The sequence below is a fragment of the Aquarana catesbeiana genome, linkage group LG09 (assembly GCF_042186555.1).
Source record: "Aquarana catesbeiana isolate 2022-GZ linkage group LG09, ASM4218655v1, whole genome shotgun sequence".
Taxonomy (NCBI): Eukaryota; Metazoa; Chordata; class Amphibia; order Anura; family Ranidae; genus Aquarana; species Aquarana catesbeiana.
In genome coordinates, this window is record NC_133332.1 from 271,096,563 (window position 1) to 271,119,143 (window position 22,581).

Consider the following 22,581-nt stretch of genomic DNA (forward strand, 5'->3'; position numbering starts at 1 on the left):
ATCATTTAGCCTCCAAGACCCTTGAATTTTCTTATGTTGGGTCAGTACCAGCTCCAAAAATATTGGAGCGTGATCTGACCATAGAAAGTTACCAATATCTGAGGAAGGCGTCATCATTAATCCTATTTGACTAACTAAAAAATAATCTATTCTATGATATGTGTTATGTATATTCAAATAATATGAATAGTTTTTCTCTGTCTGATGCTGGACCCTCCATATATCTACCATTTGATGTTTTTCTAATTGTTTAAATTCCTTTAATTGCCCACTGTTCCTGTGTATTCTATTTGATGATGTATCCATTCTTGAATCCATTACAAAATTAAATCCCCTCCAATGATTACCATTCCCTCTATTTTTTCCATTGCCTCCGGTAAAGCTTGTATTCCCTTCTTGATTTGATCGTAATTTGGCAAATAAAAATTGATAATAATAAGATCTTCAAAATTAGAGATCTACCATCTCCACCTTTCCAGATTTGTAAAATTTGATGGGGTAAGGTTTTATGGATTGCAATGGATATGCCTGGCGATTTAGAGTATGGAAATGCATCATGAATCCATATTGGATCATTTTTATGTTGTATATTGGGAATATGATCCAGTCGAAAATGTTTCTTGGAGCAACAGGATTCCAATATTCTGTTTGTGAAATGAGTTTAAAACTGGTGCTCTTTTAATGGGAGAGTTAAAGTGGTTGTAAACCCTTACAGACCACTTTGACCTACAGGTAAGCCTAGATTAAGGCTTACCTGTAGGTCCAAGAAATATCTCCTAAACCTACACGGTTTAGGAGATATTTGCAAAAAGACAGGCACCGTTGTCTACGGCGCATGCGCAGGCACACTGAGCATGCCGCTGCTAACCGCGATATGCCGTTAGTGGCAGCTCCCATGGGCAAAATGAGGCAGCAGAAAAAAATGGTTATTCTCATTGCACCAAACTGAGCCAAGAGAACCTGGTTCAAAGACCTGCTTGGACTTCCTGGCGACAACCCCTGGCCTCCTACTAACAGGCCAGACCTGCTTTCAGGGCCCCCTATTCAATCTTGTTTCTCGGTCACTCGATTTAGCACTATGGTTGTTGAAGCCTAGGTCTTAAAGGACAAAGGGATTATTCCTAATTTACTAAGGGCAAGAAAAGCTATCTCCAGAAAGATCTACAATTGTACCTTGAAATACATCTTTGCCTGGTGTGAACGCAGGCTATTTAGTCCAAGAGATTATCTGTGCTTCATATTCTGGGCTTTCTGCAAATGGGAATTGGCCAGAACTTGACCTTTAAGCACTCTGAAAGAGGTTTTGGCTTTATTATTTTCCAAAAACCTCTGGTCTTTGTGAAAACCATTATTCATGGTGTATTTCAGAACAGGCACCCTATGCTTCCCTGGGACCTTAGTCTGATTCTCTCTACGCTGCAGAAACCACTCTTTGAACCCATCAGGGAAATCCCATTAGATCTCTCCTGCAAAGTGGCCTTTTTTAGGTTGCTGTTACATCGCCCAGATGTCTCTGAACTAGTGGATCTCTTTTGTAAGGAGCTATTTTCATTCTTCACAAGGACAGGGTGGTCTTATACCCAAGACCATCCTTTTCTTCCTAAGGTGTTATCAGTCTTCTACATCAACGTAGATGGTCTTTCCCACTTTTGCCCTACTCCAAAGCACCCAAAGGAAATTGCTCTTTACTGCCTGGATGTAGTCAGAAGCTTCAAAGTCTACCTCAAAGCAACAGCATCAATCAGGGGGGCGGACTCGCTATTTATCCTAGCTTTTAAGGACCTCGCAAGAGACATCCTGCTTCCATGTCCAACATTGTTAGATGGGTAAGACAACTCATCGCTAGAGCTTACACTCAAAGGATAAAACTCCTCCTGTGCTTTCATGCATCCACTCCACTAGATCGTTGGGTGTTACCTGGCATTCTGACACTAAACCTCTGTTGCCCAGCTTTGTAAGGCCATCACCTGTTCCTCTGTTCATACCTATTCCATGTTCTTTTATGTGGTTGTCCAATCTTCTGCGAATTTAACTTCCGACAGCAAAGTTTTTGCAGCGGCGCTCTGAAGTTGGGTCTGACCCTTGTTGTGAGCCTGTTGGCACAGTTTGCCCACTCTTCGGTCTTTGAGTATTCAGCCTTTGTCCTGTGCTGCACTAAAAAAAGGGATTTTGACTGCTCCTGTAGATTGCATAGGACACCGGCTACCCTCCCTCCTATATCTTAGTTGGGTTAATGCAAAGGCAATATTTGCCATAAAACAAAGACCTCATGGAGTGTGGTAGAGTTATAGGGGTACCATGTCCTCAGAAGCTTGCAATTGTCTAGTCACCTGTGTTCTGTACTATATTCCAAGATATGGAATTTACAGGTAAGTCAAACATTTTTGTTGTTGCATGTTTTACTTTTTTAAAACAAGCCTTTTCACATCACCACACATCTTTGGGAGACTGCCATATAGGATTTTAAAACACTTGGAGTGCTTTTTTTTCCCAATCTATCCAGTGTAAGGAAAATATGCACTAGGGCTCCTCATGCTCCGTTTTATTTTATTTATTTATTTTTTAACTGTACTTTTTTTTTTTTTCTACTTTGTATGTGAAATGCATGTTTTGTTTTGCTTTGAAAGATTTAACACTTTTTTTTTTGTTTGTTTTTACTATTCTGCAGTTTGTCCACATAAACAACTTGAAGCTGATTTGTCGCGCGCACCAACTAGTACACGAGGGCTACAAATTCATGTTTGATGAAAAGCTTGTGACAGTCTGGTCAGCACCGAACTACTGTTACCGCTGTGGCAACATTGCCTCCATAATGGTTTTCAAGGATGTAAACACTCGAGAGCCAAAACTATTTCGTGCTGTTCCAGATTCAGAACGGGTGATCCCACCAAGAACAACCACACCATACTTCCTCTGAAGTCTCACCATGTTTTCTCTACTGTGCTGGATTTTTTTAAGCACTTTGCTGCTGAAATGCTGCATCTTGCCTTTCTGTAAAATTATCAAGCATATGCTCTTTAAAATTTTTCTAAAGATCTTCAAATGCATATTGATCTGAATGACACAGCTAATATTGAAATTAAAGGCATTTATTTTTTTCTTCTGTCCACCTGATATGAAGTAAGATAGCATTGTTTAAAAAACAATGGTTAAAGATGGGTTTGTCGCATTTTACTGTTACTACAGTCTGTGTGAAGAAGGTATAATCCTGTAAATATTTGTTTTGTGAATGCAAGCTTTTGTCTTCAGCCATCAAATAAGGACTAGCTGGCAGTAAGGGACCCCTTCTGGGCTATTTTTCAATAGTTTTTCAGACAAGGATGATCTCTTCAACAAAATTTTTGATCTATATGCTGGCATTGAAGGTTGTTCATCCTACATTCTTAATTTTGAAGCTAAGCGTATGCATTTACTTAGCAAAGTGATTGCATTTTCAGGCTTCTTGTGGCGTTTAATGGGAATCTTATTTTTTTTTTTTTTTCTTTTTTCTTTTTTTTGAGACCTATTTCTGCATCCTGCAAAAATTGTCAGTAACATAAATACAGTTTCAGTATTTATTTAAATTTTTTTACAGTAGTAATTTTTATATGCTAGCCCTAGTCAAGTTATACTACCGCAAAATGCAGCTAGAAGCATTATTACATCGTTATTGTGAGGATATGATGCTTCAAAAAACTAGGGTCAAACCTACATTATGTTCTGGATACCCTAAATTCATATTGCATTGCTCCCCACTTACTGCCTTTATTGGTCTCCAGGAGTTTGGCTTGCACTCATTTTATTTAGTCTACACAAAAAAAAATTGTATGCTTTCTTTTCCATTGAAATACAGGAAGTCATGTACTGCTGGGTTATATTGCCGTGTACAGGGGTATTGCATAGAGACTAGCAAAAAAAAAAAAAAATCTGTAGGCGAACTCAAGATGACTAAACAGAGAGGCTGAGCTAACCATACTTTACTAACATACGTTACTTATACTGGACCTATAATAAAGGTGGGTGTCACCACATACTACATATGAATAATAAATCTAGCAAAGAAAAATGAAAAACCCCTGAGGGTGCCGAAGAGCTAAAAGTAGAACTATAGGCAAAACTTTTTTTTTTTTGTTTTTGTTTTTTTCCCATTTTGGATAGAGCAAGGGAGGTTTAGAACCCTTGTCAGTTTTTTTTTTTTCTGCTTTCTGTGCCGCATTGCAGAGATTTCCCTTCACTTCCTGTCCCATAGCCAAACAGGAAGTGCGAGGGAAATCCCTGCAAATTAACTAAATTCCTTGGGGACCCCCAGGTCACCAGAACTACTGTCCCCGTTGAAGGATTTTCCCTGTATTACTTTTCTGGGAACAATCCAAAATTTGGAATTCTTTTGCTTTCACTTTCAATGAGAACAGTAAACAGGGTAAATAGGATGAATCACCCTAACGGGCACAGACAGCAATAAAAACTGATGGGTGTTCTAATCCCTTTTCACTATCCGAAACTAAAAAAAAGTTTTGCATTTAGTCGTACTTTAAATACATTGAAAATAATATTTGAAAAATACTGAAGGTTAAAACAAGGGTAGAACACTGCGCACACATGGCTAACGCACACTCCATGCAATATATCAGTGTATGACAATTAAAACACTATAGTGCAGCAGTGAGCTCATAGCATAATAGCAGGGTCTCGGGTTAGGAAGGATCCAACATTATAAAAATGCAGGCCTCTAATGATAATGGCTATGTGATGGTAGACGCATCCACTTATCTAATGCCTTTTTCTAACATTGTTACATACATAACTGTTAGGAATTATTGCCCCGTCTTAATTCATCATATCCTGTTTTGAAGAACAGTAGATACTTTTTGTTTGGAGCTGATCAATTTTGGCTTGCTTTACTGTGCTTCAGCTTATACTGCATGGCTCTGTAATTCTAAAGGAAAAATGTAGCGCATAAACACCAAAATGTGAAATTTACAAAGAATGTTCATAAGTGATAACACCCTCTATACAATGGATAACTCTGAAGTCTCTCATCATAAAGTAAATAAGTGAAAAACAATCCTTTATATTGTATTTTTGTGGTTGTTGTTTCACTGTATGTAGCTGCTTCACCGTTTTTGCATCTTTTTTGATAGCGCAGTGTTTAATTTATGCTATTTACATTATGGCTCTGTAATTGCCATCACTGATGGCTTGCCTTTACATAATTTATTCTCTTGGTTTCTTCCTAACCTGGGACCCTGCTATTATGCAGTGAGTTCGCTGCAACACTATTGTGCTTGAGTTTTCATATATTGATATATTGCTTGCAATTCTCCTCAGTATATACCACCTGGTATAGAAGGCAATATTCAAAGCGGGGATATGTTTGTGAACCTTGTTCAACTTATGGGTTGGAGGATGGGTTGTCCGTGTGTGCAGTGTTCTTGTCTTTATTTTATACTTTTTGTATTTTTATCTTTGTAATATTTTTCAATATATTTAATCTTTCCAGTAGTTTCAGTGTTGTCCTTACCAATTTATTTTCTTCATTAACTCAGCATAACCCCTCCTATTCCCAGCATGTTTCGGGTGGCTGTATGTCTTTACGTCAGCTCTACTGGGGAAAGGTTTTTTTTTTGTGTTTCTTGTTTTTTATTTTCAATTGTTCCTTCAATCTAGATTCTTCACTGCTTGAGCTTGTCTCTACTATAGCAGCTATACCGATAGGCCTTTCCTTTCGAGTGCGGTACTTGGACACTTCTTGACTGCACATTGCAGGGGTAACTTTTGGGCACTGAAATTCCAGCCAGGTACTTGCTAGACCCTAATCTGTTAAGTTAGCCTTGGAGTGCTTTTCAGGTCCAGAGCCATTGGCATTGCTTCTTGCACTATCCTGGTCTCTGAAGACTTACCCAGTGAGTGGGCTGATCAAGCTGAGCAGCAGGAATTTTCATTATTCTTTATGCCACTGGGAACCTTAGAATTTTCATGCCTGCACTCTTTTTCACTATTCAGTATCAAGGAGGCATCTCCCCAGTGCTGTTACTGCTTTGTATGTGTACCTCTAATCTTTGGTCTGCTCTACTGCCGTCAACAGGAACGTTGGCCACTTTCTGCCATCCTACCCCCAGCGCCTACCAGCCTCTTGGATTTTGTGAGTACCTTGCCTTGCTTCATACCTTTAATTTGGTTGCATCAGCGTCACACTGTTGCATTCTTCCTGTATTTAGAGGGAAAGGTACTTCTGTAGTGACTGACACTACGTAAAAGTTTTTCCAGGGATGTTGCTAGGTGTTGATATCTGTAATCTAGAATCATGCTTCACTCTGCATCTGGAGGATCAACCTGCTGTGTCCAGTCTTCGGTTGTTCAGAGCTGCAAAGACCTTCCCAATTCACCCACACTTTGAGTTATCCCTCTGAAAATTTTTGAACCATCCCAAGGAGTCATGGACTTCCCTGGAACACTTGTGGGCCTTGTTTGGTAAGAAATGTTATCGTAAACAATGGTTGTTTCCCACTGTGTATCTGCCAATGACCCATCTTAACAAGGAAAGTTCGGAAACACTAGACCAGTGTTTCTTCCTTTTTAATGATTCTCCTGACCAGCAGCCAGAATCCCTTTTAAGTCATGTTCTTACTGATGGACCTTGGCCTTCTCCCTGTTCTAGCTGTGACCTTAGTCTTTCAACTGTGGCGGAGCGGGTTACATCCCTTTTTTTTTAAAGCATAACTAAACCCTAGAACAGAAATACAATATATTGCAGCTTACAGTCCTTGGATGTAGTGGCTACATTATTTTAAGTACATTTTCAGCAAATACAGAAAATAACTGTTGATCTGGCCAGAAATGCAATGTCCTTATCACTTGTCACCTACTGTGAGTTGCACCAAAGAACATCTTCCTCCTTAGCTAACTTCAGTAAACTACATGGTCAGCTGGGACCGGTACTTGTTGATCACTGTCCCACCAAGGCTCTGACTCCTCAGTCTCGCCCCTGTGCACCTAGTGGTTTTGCTCTGTCAGGAGTTTGCACTGGTAAATGCTGTTTACCTGTAGACCGTTTTACCCAGTATGGTTATTTTAAGGGTTTTCTGTATGTTTACCCTCATGTCCTCCTCTGACTTCTTCAAGGTACTAACGTGCCTTATTTAAGCAAGAGCATCCTGATTTGGACGAAACCCTGTGTTGCAGTCCGGTCTGCCCTGCTCCAGCCAAGTGTGATCTGGAGACAGTTTCTTTCAACTAGTTAATTCTGGACATTGGCGAGTGGTCCACACACCTAGGTGCAATTTGTATCCTTTTGCTGTAAGTTGAGAATGACTGAAGAGGGACCCATACTAACCTGTGCTGTCTGAATGGTGAACAATCTATATTACTAATGCAGGTATCCTGAGAGTAACAGGAAGTGCTAATTGACTCTCTAAAATCAATTTGTCTAGGTTTAGGCCCTTTTTCCTTCAGTGTTTTATAGTGCCCCTTCTGGGGATCTTCCTTGTTTTTCATTTATTACTTAGGGGAATGTTTTTCACCATCCTGATAAGACTCCCATCTGTTGCTTCATGGATTCTGATGCAGTATTGGATCTGGGAAGGCAGACGTGCCTCCAGTCATGTGACTAAGAGTCCTAGGATAGATGGGTTATTTCAACAAATGTTTCCCTTAAGCTGTTCCCCCTGGAGCACCTTCCTCTACAAATCGGTGAGAGTTGAGCATGGCTCTTAGCTTTGTTTGATCTGTATTCCTCCTTGTTCAGCGAGAATATCTGTCTGCTGTTCCCTTCCCTAATACTTGTATAGAAAACCCAAATTTACCTTTCCTATTGGTAATGCTTATTCCAAGCAACCTTTAGAGTTGCCTCTATATCCGTCATTCCCAGAAATTCTTCATGAACCATTCTTGCTTTGGAGAGGATGTCTGCCCTGGGTTGTCCTTCCAATCATGCACCACCTCCCTTCTTTCTTGAACCCCCTTTTTCTTTCTTTTTTTTTTTTTGTTTTTTTTCTAACCTGAGGAGAGTCTGGTCTTCCCTTACCAGAACATTAATTTTCATTCTCTCGTTCCAATCCCAGTCTTTGGAGAGGTGTACAAGCTCTGTGTTCGCTTCCCACGTTAGTTCTTTAGGCAGTTTTTGTTTACATCAGGCCTGTTAGCTGATGTTTGCTGTTGACCACCCCTCAGTTTAACTTCTTTTGGACATCCCAACAGTATATGGCTACTGGTGTCCTCAATGGATGAGAAGAAAAATAGGAATTTTGTACTCACTGTAAAACACAGGTCCCACCCTTCTGAGGTATGATGACATGCTGGGAATAGGAGGGGTTATGCTGGGATTAGAAGGGCTGATCTACAGATTTTTTTATTTTATTCCGCCAGTGTTCAATCCAGTGCAGGCCACAGTATATGACTTCCTCATATGTATTCCTCAATAGACTCCAAGAAAATTACTTTACTGTGAAAACAAAATTGCTGTTTTATTTATCGATGGCAAATTGTGATTTGTGGAAAAGGTAAGAATTGTGTATAAATAATTGAAGCGATCAGTTCTTCAAAATAACTTTTTTTATGTTGTCATCTGCTAAATCCTTGCCTGGGTAATTATATCACCAGGAGACTCTGGAGATTGTCTCCAAAACTTACAAATCTGCCTCATTTTAACAATGACAAGCAGATGGTTTTCTTAATGCATTTTTCAGATACATAAAGTACACTCATTGGCACAGCTGGAAATTTGTCTATTTGAAGTATATCTAACAACACAAAAATTGTATTAACTATAGCCATTTTTAGATGTACTGACTGCATTAGTGTTTTCTGTCCTAGGGCAACTTTTTTCAGTTTCTTAGGAGAAGCAGCATTGTCGCCCCAATTGCCTCCCATTTTCTCATCTCCAATAAATAGAAGACCATTGCTTTGTAGTTTAGAGAAGATAGCTGGGAATGCTGATAAGATTGTAGTTCAATGCACATGCAGTTACTAGGACAAGTTGGCAAAATCAACAGATTTGTTTGTACTTGCTACAAATGAACTTAGTCATGGCCGAAATTGTTGGCACCCCAGAAATGTTTCCAGAAAATCAAGTAATTCTCACAGAAAAGTGTTGCAGTAACACATGTTCTGCTATACACGTTTATTCCCTTTGTGTGTATTGGAACAAAACAAAAAAAGGAGGAAAAATAACTGAAATCAGTTGCTTCCTATAACCATCAATAAGCTTCTTACACCTCTCATCTGGAATTTTGGACCACTCTTCCTTTGCAAACTGCTCCAGGTCTGTCTTATTGGAAGGGCACCTTTTCCCAACAGCAATTTTAAGATCTCTCCACAGGTGTTCAATGGGATTTAGATCTGGACTCATTGCTGGCCACTTTAGAACTCTCCAGCACTTTTTTGCCATCCATTTCTGGGTGCTTTTGGACATATGTTTGGGGCATTGTCCTGCTGGAAGACCCAAGATCTCAGACGCAAACCCAGCTTTCTGACACTGGGCTCTACAGTGCGACCCAAAATCCCTTGGGAATTCTCAGATTTCATGATGCCTTGCACACATTCAAGGCACCCAGTGCCAGAGGCAATGATGTGCTTTACCAAAAAGCTCTATCTTGGTCTCATCTGTCCACGAGACCTTTTCCCAGAAAGATTTTGGCTTACTCAAGTACATTTTGGCAAACTGTAGTCTTGCTTTTTTATGTATCTCTGTCAGCAGTGGGGGCCTCCTGGGTCTCCTGCCATAGTGTTTTGTTTCATTTAAATGTCGACAGTTCGCACTGACACTGCTCCCTGAGCCTGCAGGACAGCTTGAATTTCTTTGGAACTTGTTTGGGGCTGCTTATCCACCATCCGGACTAGTTTGCGTTGCAACCTTTCAATTTTTCTCTTCCGTCCACGCCCAGAGAGATTAGCTACAGTGCCTTGGGTTGCAAACTTCTTGATAATGTTGCACACTGTGGACAAAGGCAAATCTAGATCTCTGGAGATGGACTTGTAACCTTGAGATTGTTGATATTTTTCCACAGTTTTGGTTCTCAAGTCCTCAGATGGTTCTCTTCTCCTCTTTCTGTTGTCCATGCTTAGTGTGGCACACACAGACACACAATGCAGAGACTAAGTGAACTTCTCTCCTTTTAATCTGCTTTCAGGTGTGATTTTTATATTGCCCATACCTGTTACTTGCCCCAGGTGAGTTTAAAGGAGCATCACATGCTTGAAGCAATCTTATTTATCCACAATTTTGAAAGGGTGCCAAGAATTTTGGCCAGCCCATTTTTGGAATTTTGTGTGACATTATGTCCAATTTGCTTTTTTTCCTCCCTTTTTTTGTTTTGTTCCAATACACAAAGGAACTAAACACGTGTTTAGCAAAACATGTGCTACTGCAATACTTTTCTGTGAGAAATACTTGATTTTTTTCTGGAGTGCCAACAATTTCGGCCATGTCTATAGTTTACAAAAATAAATCTAATGCAACCACCACTATGGAATGGTAAACTGTAGTAAAGTTAATTTTTTGTTCTGGGGTTGAGATATCCTTTAAGGAACTAAAGGAAGGTGATTACTCTCTCAACATCATGAACTATCCGTCTAAGGGAGAATTGTTGGATAAATACCTGTGCTGTCATTTATGACTGTCTTTTTTGAAAAATTAAGTTGTCTGTTTCCAATTGTCGATTCTCCAGTTGTGCTGCTGTGTAAGTCATTGACTTAGAAAATGTATGCAGGAGGTAAATTCTGAAATGCAGACCAGACTTTTTATAGGTCAGAAGCTCACTAGTAAAGCCAGAGGATCACATTACATCCAAACTGCAAGCAATTTCAGAATAGGGTGTCGATTAATGTCTGCATGATGACGTTCTTAAAAAAAAAAAAAACCTGAATGCTGCTGGGACTTGTCAGCCTGCACCTCCTTTTCCTTGTTCCTAGTTATCATTCTTATGGGATCGCTTTCCCATGGTTTAAAAAGGCATAGACTGGGCAGTGGAAACCTGTTAAATTGGCTGATGTGTGTGTGTGTATATGTGTGTGTGTGTGTGTGTATGTGTGTGTGTGTGTATATATATATATATATATATATATATATATATATATATATATATATATATATATATACACACACACACACACACACTGCAAAAAAGAAATTATATTAAAGCACCCTTGTCATGAGTTAATCTCACAGTCTACTTTTTTTAACCTTTTCTGAAAATGATAGTTGCTTAAACTGACTTATTGTTTTAAGTAAAAAAAAGGATTCCTGCTAAAGCAGCCCATAAATTTTAGTTTTAATTTTTTTTTCCTTTCAGCCAGCTGGTTGAAAGAAAACATACAAATTTCCCCCATCCACGCACTTGATGTGGATGGGGGAATCCTCCCCACTGCATCTTTTGTATTCTGAAAGCAGGGAGATTTTCTCGCTGTCATAATACACTGCTCAACAATGACCGCTATAGCCAACGGCACTGATCGAGCGTGAAAAATCAAAAAGGCTGGTTGTACAGCAGTCTATCAGTGGATTGACTTCTACGCAACCAGCCTGCACATACATGAATCAAATTTCAGCCAGTCCTTTATGCCTGGGTCTCCAGCCAGTTGTTTAGGCCGAAGGCCTGCATCGTGTGGCCAAATTGTTAAATTTTTCATATTGGTTTGTTATGTTGCCATGCATGCACCTGCCTTTGATTTGTTGTTTTCAGGTGTAAGTGAATTTCATTTATATATGGCTGTACAAGGCACCCTGCATGGTATTTGTTTTGATTCTCAATTAAAAATGTACCAGAAATTCAGCCAGGCCCTGCTGAAGTGGCCAAATTTTGATCCATGTATGGCCAGCTTAAGAGACAAATTTTATGTTTGTCCAGTGTATTTTTATTTTTTTTCTCTTTTACCACGTTTGCTAAGATATAAAAAAAAAAAATAACATCTGACATTCTAAAATTGTTTGCCTTGTTCCCCTCTGCACACTCTGGTTCATTCTGCTGGCCCTTTTTTTTTTACCAGCTCGACACAGCACCATAGCGACCAGTGGATGTAACCACGGCATGTAGAGGGGGCTGCAAATCTGATAATTCTGAAAGTGTTGGATGCTGAAGATTCTTCAGCCAGCTTAGCTCTTCAAGAGTGCCAAGATCGGCAATGAGACCTGTGAGTGTTTTATCTGCTTTAATACCATGGTGCTTTGAGTCTCTGACTTAGGACAAAGTATGTTTATATGGAATTCAGTACATTGGACTCTTAATGTACTGCATGTTTGTTCTCGGTCTGTGGCTCAGACTTATTGAAACTTGAGGAAGCCAGGCAAATGGCCTGTTTAGAACAAGACCCGCAATGACAGCCTACATATTTCTGCCATGTAAGACTATTTTGAGGGCAGGAATAGTGCTTTTTTTTTTTTTTTTTTTTCTTTATAATTTGACCTAGGCAGTGCTCTGTGAACATTCAACATCCAGCGTTCTGTGGCCCTTTTTAGATTATTTTTTGAAAAGAAGATGGGAATAAAAATAACACATTCCGTTAAACATTAATTTAGACTACAAAATGGCTGCCTACACCATCAAGTGCATGCATTTCAAGAACAGTGATAATGTGCCACATGATCTAACGCAATTGATTCAGAAACCACCTTTCTACTACTATATACTGAAATTTGTTTCATTTGATTTGTTGCCTGATATGGGGTAATTTTTACATCTTACTCATGCAATGTAGTGGGTCAGTAGGTGCAATGAAAACAAAATGGTTAACCTGGTTTTTATGTTGGTGTTAAATTACACATTCAATATGCTGTTTTTGGCTTCTTTTGTTCTGCCACAGTGCCGCAATGAGCAATTTACAATTTTTGCAACTTAGCATTCATTGTTAAACTTTTATCTTTGTACTTTCAGCAGCAAAGTTATTACAAGACTTTGTATAATGCATTGTGTTGTGCATGCAAAAGAGTAATTCTACCTTCATCCAATAGGTTTTAATGCAAATATTTCAATAACAAGCATTGTGAAAGGCTTTTTTGTTTTACCAATCTGCAGTTTTTGGATTTGTACAATTAAATATTGTAGTGATAGGTTATTTTCCCTTCAAGATATCATCTTGTATTTTAATAAAGTAATGATAAAAGCTGCAATAGAGATCATATGTTGGAATTAAAATGCATTTATCTTGTCTGGTTTTTTTTTTTTTTTGTTTTGTTTTGTTTTTTCCCCTTCCTCGAAGTCAATAAACTGTACATGATGGTTAAAGTAGAATTATAAGCAAAACTTTTTTTTTTTTTCATTTGGATAAAGTATTGGAGGATCCTAACCCCTGTCAGTTTATTTTTTGCCATCTGTGTCCTATTGGGGAGATTTCCCTTCACTTCCTCTCCTATAGCCAAAACAGGAAGTGAGCAGAATTCACCTTTAACTTAAGGTAATTGCTTGGGTACCCCCAAGTCACTAGAGATAGTGTTCCCATTTGAGGATTTCCCCTTTTTAGTTTTCTGGTGACAACCCAAAATGTGGATTTTTTTTTTTACTGATTTTTCATTTTGATGATAATTGTAAACAAGACAAATACAGAGAGTGAGTCTCCCTAAAGGATCAGTTTTTATTTATTCATGTAGAATGTTTGTCCAAAAAAAACTTTTGCTGTAACTGTGAGCTGGAGTTTGGCTTCAGTTTGTCAGTGTGTCTAAATCTCCTAGTCCAGCCTCCCCCCAGGCTGACATTGCTGCTGTCCAAAGGTGCCTGCTGTTCTCCTGCATCCAGAGTAGGGGCACTCTTATAAAGGTGGTGTATTACTAGCCAAATCACTAGCTTAAAGCTGAGAAAAAAGGCCTTAAATCGGAGTTCCACCCAAAAATAAAACTTCCGATGAATCTCCCCCCCCCCCTCCAGTGTCACATTTGGCACCTTTCCGGGGGGGGGGGGGGGGGGGCAGATACCTGTCTAATGCAGGTATTTGCTCCCACTAACGGGCATAGATCACCGCAGGCTCCACTGTGATCTACGCCAGGCCCCCCCCACCGCTGTCTTCTGGGAGACGCACAGGTCCCAGAAGCCGAGGGACAGATCGGGTGAGGACATCGCAGGCGTCCTGGACAGGTAAGTGTCCATATTTCAAAAGTCAGCAGCTGCAGTATTTTTTTTGCAGAACTCCGCTTTAAAAACTTCACATCTAATGGTTGGTATGCTGCAATGTAACTAATTTTGTGTTTTATACCGCTTTAATGATGGCACATATTCCCTCTCCAAGGCTGTAGGAATGCTGATCATGGGAATGAAGTGGGACATCTTATACAAAAGGGCCACAATCACAAGAATGGAGGTAAAACCTTCAAAGGAAGGGAGGTCCATGGCAATCCTTTCCTAGGGGCATTTGGGCCTTATGTAGATTGATCACCTTTGTTGCAAATACATTTCGTGCAAGACCTTGCATAGTCTTTACAATCTTGACTGAGTTGTTGCCACGACAAGGAGTATTGGATCGTCTTCAATGAAGAACAAAGATCTTGTTATTGTACCACCAAACTCCCTCTCATTTTCAGGCTCTGGGTAGAGAGGATAGGGATGGTTTCTGATGCAGATGATTCAAGGCTTGTACAATACATTAAGGCAAATGTATCTTATACAGTAACAGTTTAGGTATAACCATAATGATCAAGACCATTAGTACATACAGTACACTGGGACCATGGTATTACTGGAAAAACAAACTGATCCCCTCAGCAACGATGTAAAGGACATCTAATCAATAATGTTTAACAACTTCCAGTGCAGGCCAATTCTGACATTTCTCTTATACATGTAAAAAACTGCATTTATTTGCTAGGAAATTACATAGAACCCCAAACATATTTTTTTACGCAGAGAACCTGAAAAACAAAATGATTGCTTTTTTTATGTTGCACAAATACAAAATACACTTTTAGTGCATACAAATACGATATAATACCCAATTATTTGGTAAAATATAAAAGATGATGTTACACCGAGTAAATAGATACTGAACACGTCATGGTTTAAAATTGCAAAGCAGTGTAGGAGTGGCCATAAGAGGGATTACGTTGACGCAGTTGGCTGGCTTAAACATGTATTGCAATATTAAATCAGGAAAAAGGGATAGGGGGATTTTTGCGGTGTCAAATGTAGAGATGCACAATTGACTTACTGTAGACAAAACATAATTTTTATTAACATAATATACTTAAAAGAGAAAACAGACAAAGCATACTGTAACTAGGCAGTATAGGATTACAAGCATTTGGTGGTCAACATCATATACAGGTGAGTAATAAATCGCAGCAGGAGGTATTGCACACTAGCCCGATATGTTTCGCTACTTAAGCTTCCTCAGGGGATGTGCAAGGGATTTATTATACTGAGACCACCCATGCGATGATGGCACCCATGAACCTGGCCAGGCCCCTGACTTAGTCCCAAAAGACCGGATCCGAGGGGGTCAATTTGGCACAGTCATAGAGGGCTGATAGGGAGACAACTGAATTTTATATTGGTTTCGCTTGAAGGTAATTTCAGGGACATTGTTTATATGTTTGCTCACGATGGGATCTGCAACTAGAAGAGGCCAACATTTTTTTAAAATGCATCTGAATTCTTGATGCTGACAAGAATATTGAGTAATAATTCGTACATTATCTGGCTTTTTCACTTGTTTATTCGAAAATATCAGTGAATTCCTATTTTGTTCATTCGCTCTGTTGAAGGCTTTTTTGAGGCAGGTATGGCTGTACCCTCTAATCTTCAACCTGTTATATAGGTCCCTGGCTGCAGTTTTAAAATCTGAATCCCGACTGCAATTACGCTTAAGTCTTAGATACTGACTGTAGGGGATACTTTTAATTAAGGACGTGGGATGCAGGCTTTGGGAGTGAAGGATAGTGTTCCCTGCTGACGGCTTTCTATACAGAGATGAATTAAGTTTCCCATCTGCATTGATGGAATTTACCAAGTCAAGAAAGTCAATACTGCTTTGACTGCAATTCATAGTGAATTTAAGATTGAAATTGTTGATTGAAATAATTCTTAGAAATTCGTTCAGCTCAGTCTGAGTTCCGGACCAAAAAATAAGGACATCATTTATGAAACGATACCAAGCCAAAGTTTTATCATGGAGATGATTGAGATCGTCCCTGGTAAGGACTTCTTTCTCCCACCCCCACCCCGGTACAGGTTTGCATACGAGGGGGCACATTTGGTCCCCATTGCGACCCCCTGTACGTGGGAGGAATTGAAAACAAACACATTATGTTTCAGGATGTAGTCCAGTAAATCCAAAATAAAAGCATTGTATTTTGCAAAGGTTGGACCTCTCTCGTTCAGATGTTGTTCTATTACTTTAAGGCCTGCATTATGTGGAATGGCATTATACAAGCTTTCAACATCTAGTGCTACTAGCCAAGTGTCAGGAGGAAGAGACAAGTCCTCAATTGTTCTCAAGCGATCAATAGTGTCCTTAATGTATGATGAGAGTGCCGTTACATGGGGTTGTAGGTAGCTGTCTACCAGGGAACTGGCATTTTCAGTAAGACTTGAGCATCTAGAGAATATTGGATGTCCTGGGGGTTCAGTTAATGATTTGTGCACTTTTGGTAGTGCGTGAAATGTGGGGATCCTTGGATCTTTTACATTTAAGAAATTTAAAGTATTTTGGTCTATGACTCCTTGGCGATAAGCTCGAAAGATAATTGTACGATATTGAATGTCAACGTTTTTGATGACTATTCTCGAAATGGGGCGATACCAATTCCGTTTTTTTAAAATATTCTGACACATGTTGACACATTGGGGAATATTCATAACAACTAAGTTTCCCCCCTTGTCAGAGGGCTTAAATATTATGTCAGAATTAGCTTGTAAAGACTTAACCGCGTCGATCTGTTCTGAAGTTAAATTGGAGGTCTTAGTGCTAGAGATTTTAAGTTTCTCAATTTCTTTGGTTGTTTGTATGAATGCCCAGATGTTTGGGTTAGTATTTAAAAGAGGAAAGAGTCTCGATTTAGGTTTGAAAGACTTGGGGGGGGGGGGGGCACACCAGCGACCAACAGCGCGGGGGGCTGATTGAAGGCCCTGTCGTCAGTGGTGTGTCCCTCCTCCCAAAGTTCCATCAAGTCCTCAAGGGCCTGGTGATCCTCAATACTTTCTTGAATATTTAAATCGCATTCTACAGGATTTGTTTTTGAAAAAGGTTTGTCAAAAATTGTTCTGTATAGGAGTCTGCGCGCGAACAAGTGCAGGTCTTTTAATAAGTGAAAATTTATCACATTGTGAGTCAGGGCAGAAGGAGAGGCCTAGTTGTAGAACTTGTGTCTCAGTGTTTGTTAAGTTATAAGAGGATAGATTGATTATAGACAGATGAGAATTTTTTTCTCCACTGTCATTGACAAAGGGTGTAGAATTCAACAAGTGTCTAGATTCTAGTCCTTCCCTAAAAAAAGGGGGGCTAGTTTAATGTCTGTAGGTGCTGGAGTGCCAGAGGGGGAGATAATGGCTTCATTTGTGTGGGGTTTTTTTTAATAGGGTTGGGGTGTAGGGGAGAAGCCGTGTTAGACGTGGATGGTGCTATGGGAACCATGGAGAGTGAAGCTGAAGCTTGTGGTCCACGGGTGGTGGGGTGTGTGGATTGGGGTAAAGAAGTTGACCGTGCAGGCACCTGTTTGGTGTGTGCTGGTTGTGACCGACGGGCTGATGAGTTGTGACAAATGAGAAAACTCAGATCTATACACCCCTCTCGAGTTTTCACCACTGCGCTCAAATGCCAGGCAAAGGGGTGCTCACCCCCTACAGAAAAAACGTCCTAATGAAATAACTATAAAGCTGCCACTTTAAAATTAAATAAACTGTATAAACCTTTCTATTGCTTCCAAGTGACCCTAAGCTGTATTGGTCCTTGTGAATCAATAAAAGTGGCGCTAAATGACAGTATATATACTGTCTAGTGCATATTAAAGTGATCTAGTGCTCTAGCAAAAAATGTATATAAATAAATCAAGAGTAAAAAACATTCATGGAAAATCTCATCAGTGTACAAAATAAAAATCGTGATAATCCCTGTAAAGGTGTACCATACACACAGCAATATATATTGCAAAATAATATTAAACGTGAAATATGAATAATTTTAGTCCATAAAGATTCCACAGACAGGACACCGTGAAGAAAAAGTGCGGTATCTGGAAGCAATCCACCAATTCACTCAGTGTTAGTGATTCCTCTCCCCTTGAATTCAACACTCACCAGCTCAATATGCCTCACACTCTCGTGTTTTGGCAATAAGGCATAGGCATATAGTTGGTCAATTGAAGGTAAAAGGATCCAGATTCTTTATTTATCCAAGTGTCACCTCAATTCATAAAAAGAACTCAAAATAGTGTGATACCGTAAAACATATAAAATTTATTCAACTTAAAACTTCAATCATTACACTCACAGGAAAAACTCTTGATTCAAGCCAAACTGACACTGCAAATCAAAGCCAAATCAAACTCAATCCTCCTCTGTGAAACGCCCAGCACCACTGTGGAAATGAGGGTCACGGCGGACCTCAAGAAGCAGCGTTGGATAAGTTCTCACCCCTCTCTGCTGACACTCTACTGATGTGGATCACCTGCTGGCAACCAAGCCCAGGGGGCAGCTCCTCTAATGCGTTTGAAGGCTCCCGCCGATGCACGGAGATCCGAAACCACGTCCCGTCCGTCACTAATTGTTAATGATAGGTGCCGTACAGCCACGCCCCGACATGTTTCGTCATATCAGACTTCCTCATGGGATTGGCTGTACGGCATGGCACCTCCTACCCTTATACTCCTCACGTCTTTCGACGTAATAGTATGCAAATCAGTGTTCACGTTCCCAGATGTCTCCACGGCCCTCAAAAGCAGCGATGCTGGGCCGATCACGTACACCAGAGAACAAATAAACTGCAAAATGTCTCAAAAATGCCGAAGCAAATATAATCAAATATATTGCATAGATCGGATTATAAAAGATCAGAAATGGTAAAACAGAGAAAAAAACTTTGAATTATAAACCTCATTCATGGAGTCCTAATTGACAGTGTATCAACGTCCTATTTTTTGAACGTCCTGTTTTTTGAACACTCCCCATATAGAGTATAGAATCATATATCTAGAAGTGTTACATAATGGACTTGCCCTAGCGGTTTATAATATATGGTCAGACCATGCAGCCCATACATTGCCCGATCATGACTATAGAACGGGACATTTCCCTAAATATACCCCTCATTCCCCCTAGCTAATAGTGAAACCTCAAATGAGTATAATCATAACTCCTTCCCTAAATCTATATTTTATGCTATCTATAGCGAGTAAATAATATTAAACCATTGGTGAATCGTTGTAAACCACTAAAGAGCCATCATGCTGTTGACCAGCAACGTAAGCCCTCTAGTGGTAAAAGTGAAAAGTATCTCCTCAATGTTTCAAAAATAAATTCCATTAAATTAAACCACACAATTACCACCCCTTGTGGGAAGTATAACCCCCTAAATTTATTAGTAAGCTACATCAATGTGAATTCTAATAATAGTGCAATGTGCCTAAACATATAAGTATTAAAGTATCCATTAGCCAATATTTCAGGTAAAGCTTGTGTAAAAAAACTGATTGTTGTGATAAAAAACTTTTTTCAGTTTTTTTACACAAGCTTTACCTGAAATATTGGCTAATGGCTACTTTAATACTTATATGTTTAGGCACATTGCACTATTATTAGAATTCACATTGATGTAGCTTACTAATAAATTTAGGGGGTTATACTTCCCACAAGGGGTGGTAATTGTGTGGTTTAATTTAATGGAATTTATTTTTGAAACATTGAGGAGATACTTTTCACTTTTACCACTAGAGGGCTTACGTTGCTGGTCAACAGCATGATGGCTCTTTAGTGGTTTACAACGATTCACCAATAGTTTAATATTATTTACTCGCTATAGATAGCATAAAATATAGATTTAGGGAAGGAGTTATGATTATACTCATTTGAGGTTTCACTATTAGCTAGGGGGAATGAGGGGTATATTTAGGGAAATGTCCCGTTCTATAGTCATGATCGGGCAATGTATGGGCTGCATGGTCTGACCATATATTATAAACCGCTAGGGCAAGTCCATTATGTAACACTTCTAGATATATGATTCTATACTCTATATGGGGAGTGTTCAAAAAACAGGACGTTCAAAAAATAGGACGTTGATACACTGTCAATTAGGACTCCATGAATGAGGTTTATAATTCAAAGTTTTTTTCTCTGTTTTACCATTTCTGATCTTTTATAATCCGATCTATGCAATATATTTGATTATATTTGCTTCGGCATTTTTGAGACATTTTGCAGTTTATTTGTTCTCTGGTGTACGTGATCGGCCCAGCATCGTTGCTTTTGAGGGCTGTGGAGACATCTGGGAACGTGAACACTGATTTGCATACTATTACGTCGAAAGACGTGAGGAGTACAAGGGTAGGAGGTGCCATGCCGTACAGCCAATCCCATGAGGAAGTCTGATATGACGAAACATGTCGGGGCGTGGCTGTACGGCACCTATCATTAACAATTAGTACGGACGGGACGTGGTTTCGGATCTCCGTGCATCGGCGGGAGCCTTCAAACGCATTAGAGGAGCTGCCCCCTGGGCTTGGTTGCCAGCAGGTGATCCACATCAGTAGAGTGTCAGCGGAGAGGGGTGAGAACGTATCCAACGCTGCTTCTTGAGGTCCGCCGTGACCCTCATTTCCACAGTGGTGCTGGGCGTTTCACAGAGGAGGATTGAGTTTGATTTGGATTTGATTTGCAGTGTCAGTTTGGCTTGAATCAAGAGTTTTTCCTGTGAGTGTAATGATTGAAGTTTTAAGTTGAATAAATTTTATATGTTTTACGGTATCACACTATTTTGAGTTCTTTTTATGAATTGAGGTGACACTTGGATAAATAAAGAATCTGGATCCTTTTACCTTCAATTGACCAACTATATGCCTATGCCTTATTGCCAAAACACGAGAGTGTGAGGCATATTGAGCTGGTGAGTGTTGAATTCAAGGGGAGAGGAATCACTAACACTGAGTGAATTGGTGGATTGCTTCCAGATACCGCACTTTTTCTTCACGGTGTCCTGTCTGTGGAATCTTTATGGACTAAAATTATTCATATTTCACGTTTAATATTATTTTGCAATATATATTGCTGTGTGTATGGTACACCTTTACAGGGATTATCACGATTTTTATTTTGTACACTGATGAGATTTTCCATGAATGTTTTTTACTCTTGATTTATTTATATACATTTTTTGCTAGAGCACTAGATCACTTTAATATGCACTAGACAGTATATATACTGTCATTTAGCGCCACTTTTATTGATTCACAAGGACCAATACAGCTTAGGGTCACTTGGAAGCAATAGAAGGGCTGATGAGTTGCCCAGATGGTGTGTCAATGACTCAGTGGAGGCCGCATCTGAGTTGCCTTTACGTCTTTAGGTAATCTGTCCCCTCATAGATCACGATAAACAGTAGACTGATTGGATGAGAGGGATGAGGAAGATGAAGATAAGTTGGTGTTATTGTCATTTTTGTTTTTAGTGTTAGGTTTGAAGTTATAATTAGAAGGTCTGTTTCTGGTATTGGTGTTCTGAGTCCATTTATATGCAAAGCCGTTGGTGTGTGCACCTAAATCCCTTAAAAATTTGTTTTCTTTAGTACGGATGATGTTTAGAGTATATCTTTCTATGTGCGTTTTAAGGTATTGTTCCTTTTTTTTTTAAAACGGGTGCTTGTGAAGATAAGTGTGTAATTCTCATACCAACCCTCGAAATACCATTGCGTTCTATGGACAATTCGATTACCAAACCAATATAAAATTCAGTTGTCTCCCTATCAGCCCTCTATGACCGTGCCAAATTGACCCCCTCGGATCCGGTCTTTTGGGACTAAGTCAGGGGTCTGGCCAGGTGGTTCATGGTTGCCATCATCGCATGGGTGGTCTCAGTATAATAAATCCCTTGCACATCCCCTGAGGAAGCTTAAGTAGCGAAACATATCGGGCTAGTGTGCAATACCTCCTGCTGCGATTTATTACTCACCTGTATATGATGTTGACCACCAAATGCTTGTAATCCCATACTGCCTAGTTACAGTATGCTTTGTCTGTTTTCTCTTTTAAGTATATTATGTTAATAAAAATTATGTTTTATCTACAGTAAGTCAATTGTGCCTCTCTACATTTGACACCGCAAAAATCCCCCTATCCCTTTTTCCTGATTTAGTCTTCATTGGGATGAGGTGTCTTTAGAAAGGGTGTTGTTCTCACCAACCGGACCAACCATTACAATTCATGTATTGCAATATGTGTGAACTAAAGTTCCCTGTTTTTCATTGTATAATTTGCTGGAAAGGGTGTATAGCAGTGTGCAGAGGGTTCATCCAAAATTTTTAGTGTTAATATGTGATCACACCCCTTTAGCATCTGATAGTTTGTATAAGCTGTTAGGATTTAAGCACAGGTATATCTTTTTCTCTGTTGCCCCGCTAACATCCGTCCCCCTCCTTACATCAGTGTACCCCCCCTTACAACCGTTTGCCCTTCTCCTTACATCTGTGTGGTCCCCC

At 39.6% G+C, this 22,581-nt stretch overlaps 1 protein-coding gene across 3 annotated transcripts in view; it reads left to right on the plus strand.

Moving 5' to 3' along the window:
- PPP6C (protein phosphatase 6 catalytic subunit) overlaps positions 1–22,581 on the plus strand; it is a 319,511-nt gene that overhangs the window by 167,575 nt on the left and 129,355 nt on the right. For 2 of the 3 annotated variants that reach the window (XM_073600347.1, XM_073600348.1), the window contains one exon: positions 2,669–13,119. The exons of the other annotated variant lie outside the window; for it this stretch is intronic. In XM_073600347.1, coding sequence (XP_073456448.1) covers positions 2,669–2,917 — 249 coding nt within the window. In that variant the 3' untranslated portion in view covers positions 2,918–13,119. Of the gene's footprint in view, positions 1–2,668; positions 13,120–22,581 lie in introns of those variants that run through there. 3 annotated transcript variants of the gene reach the window in all.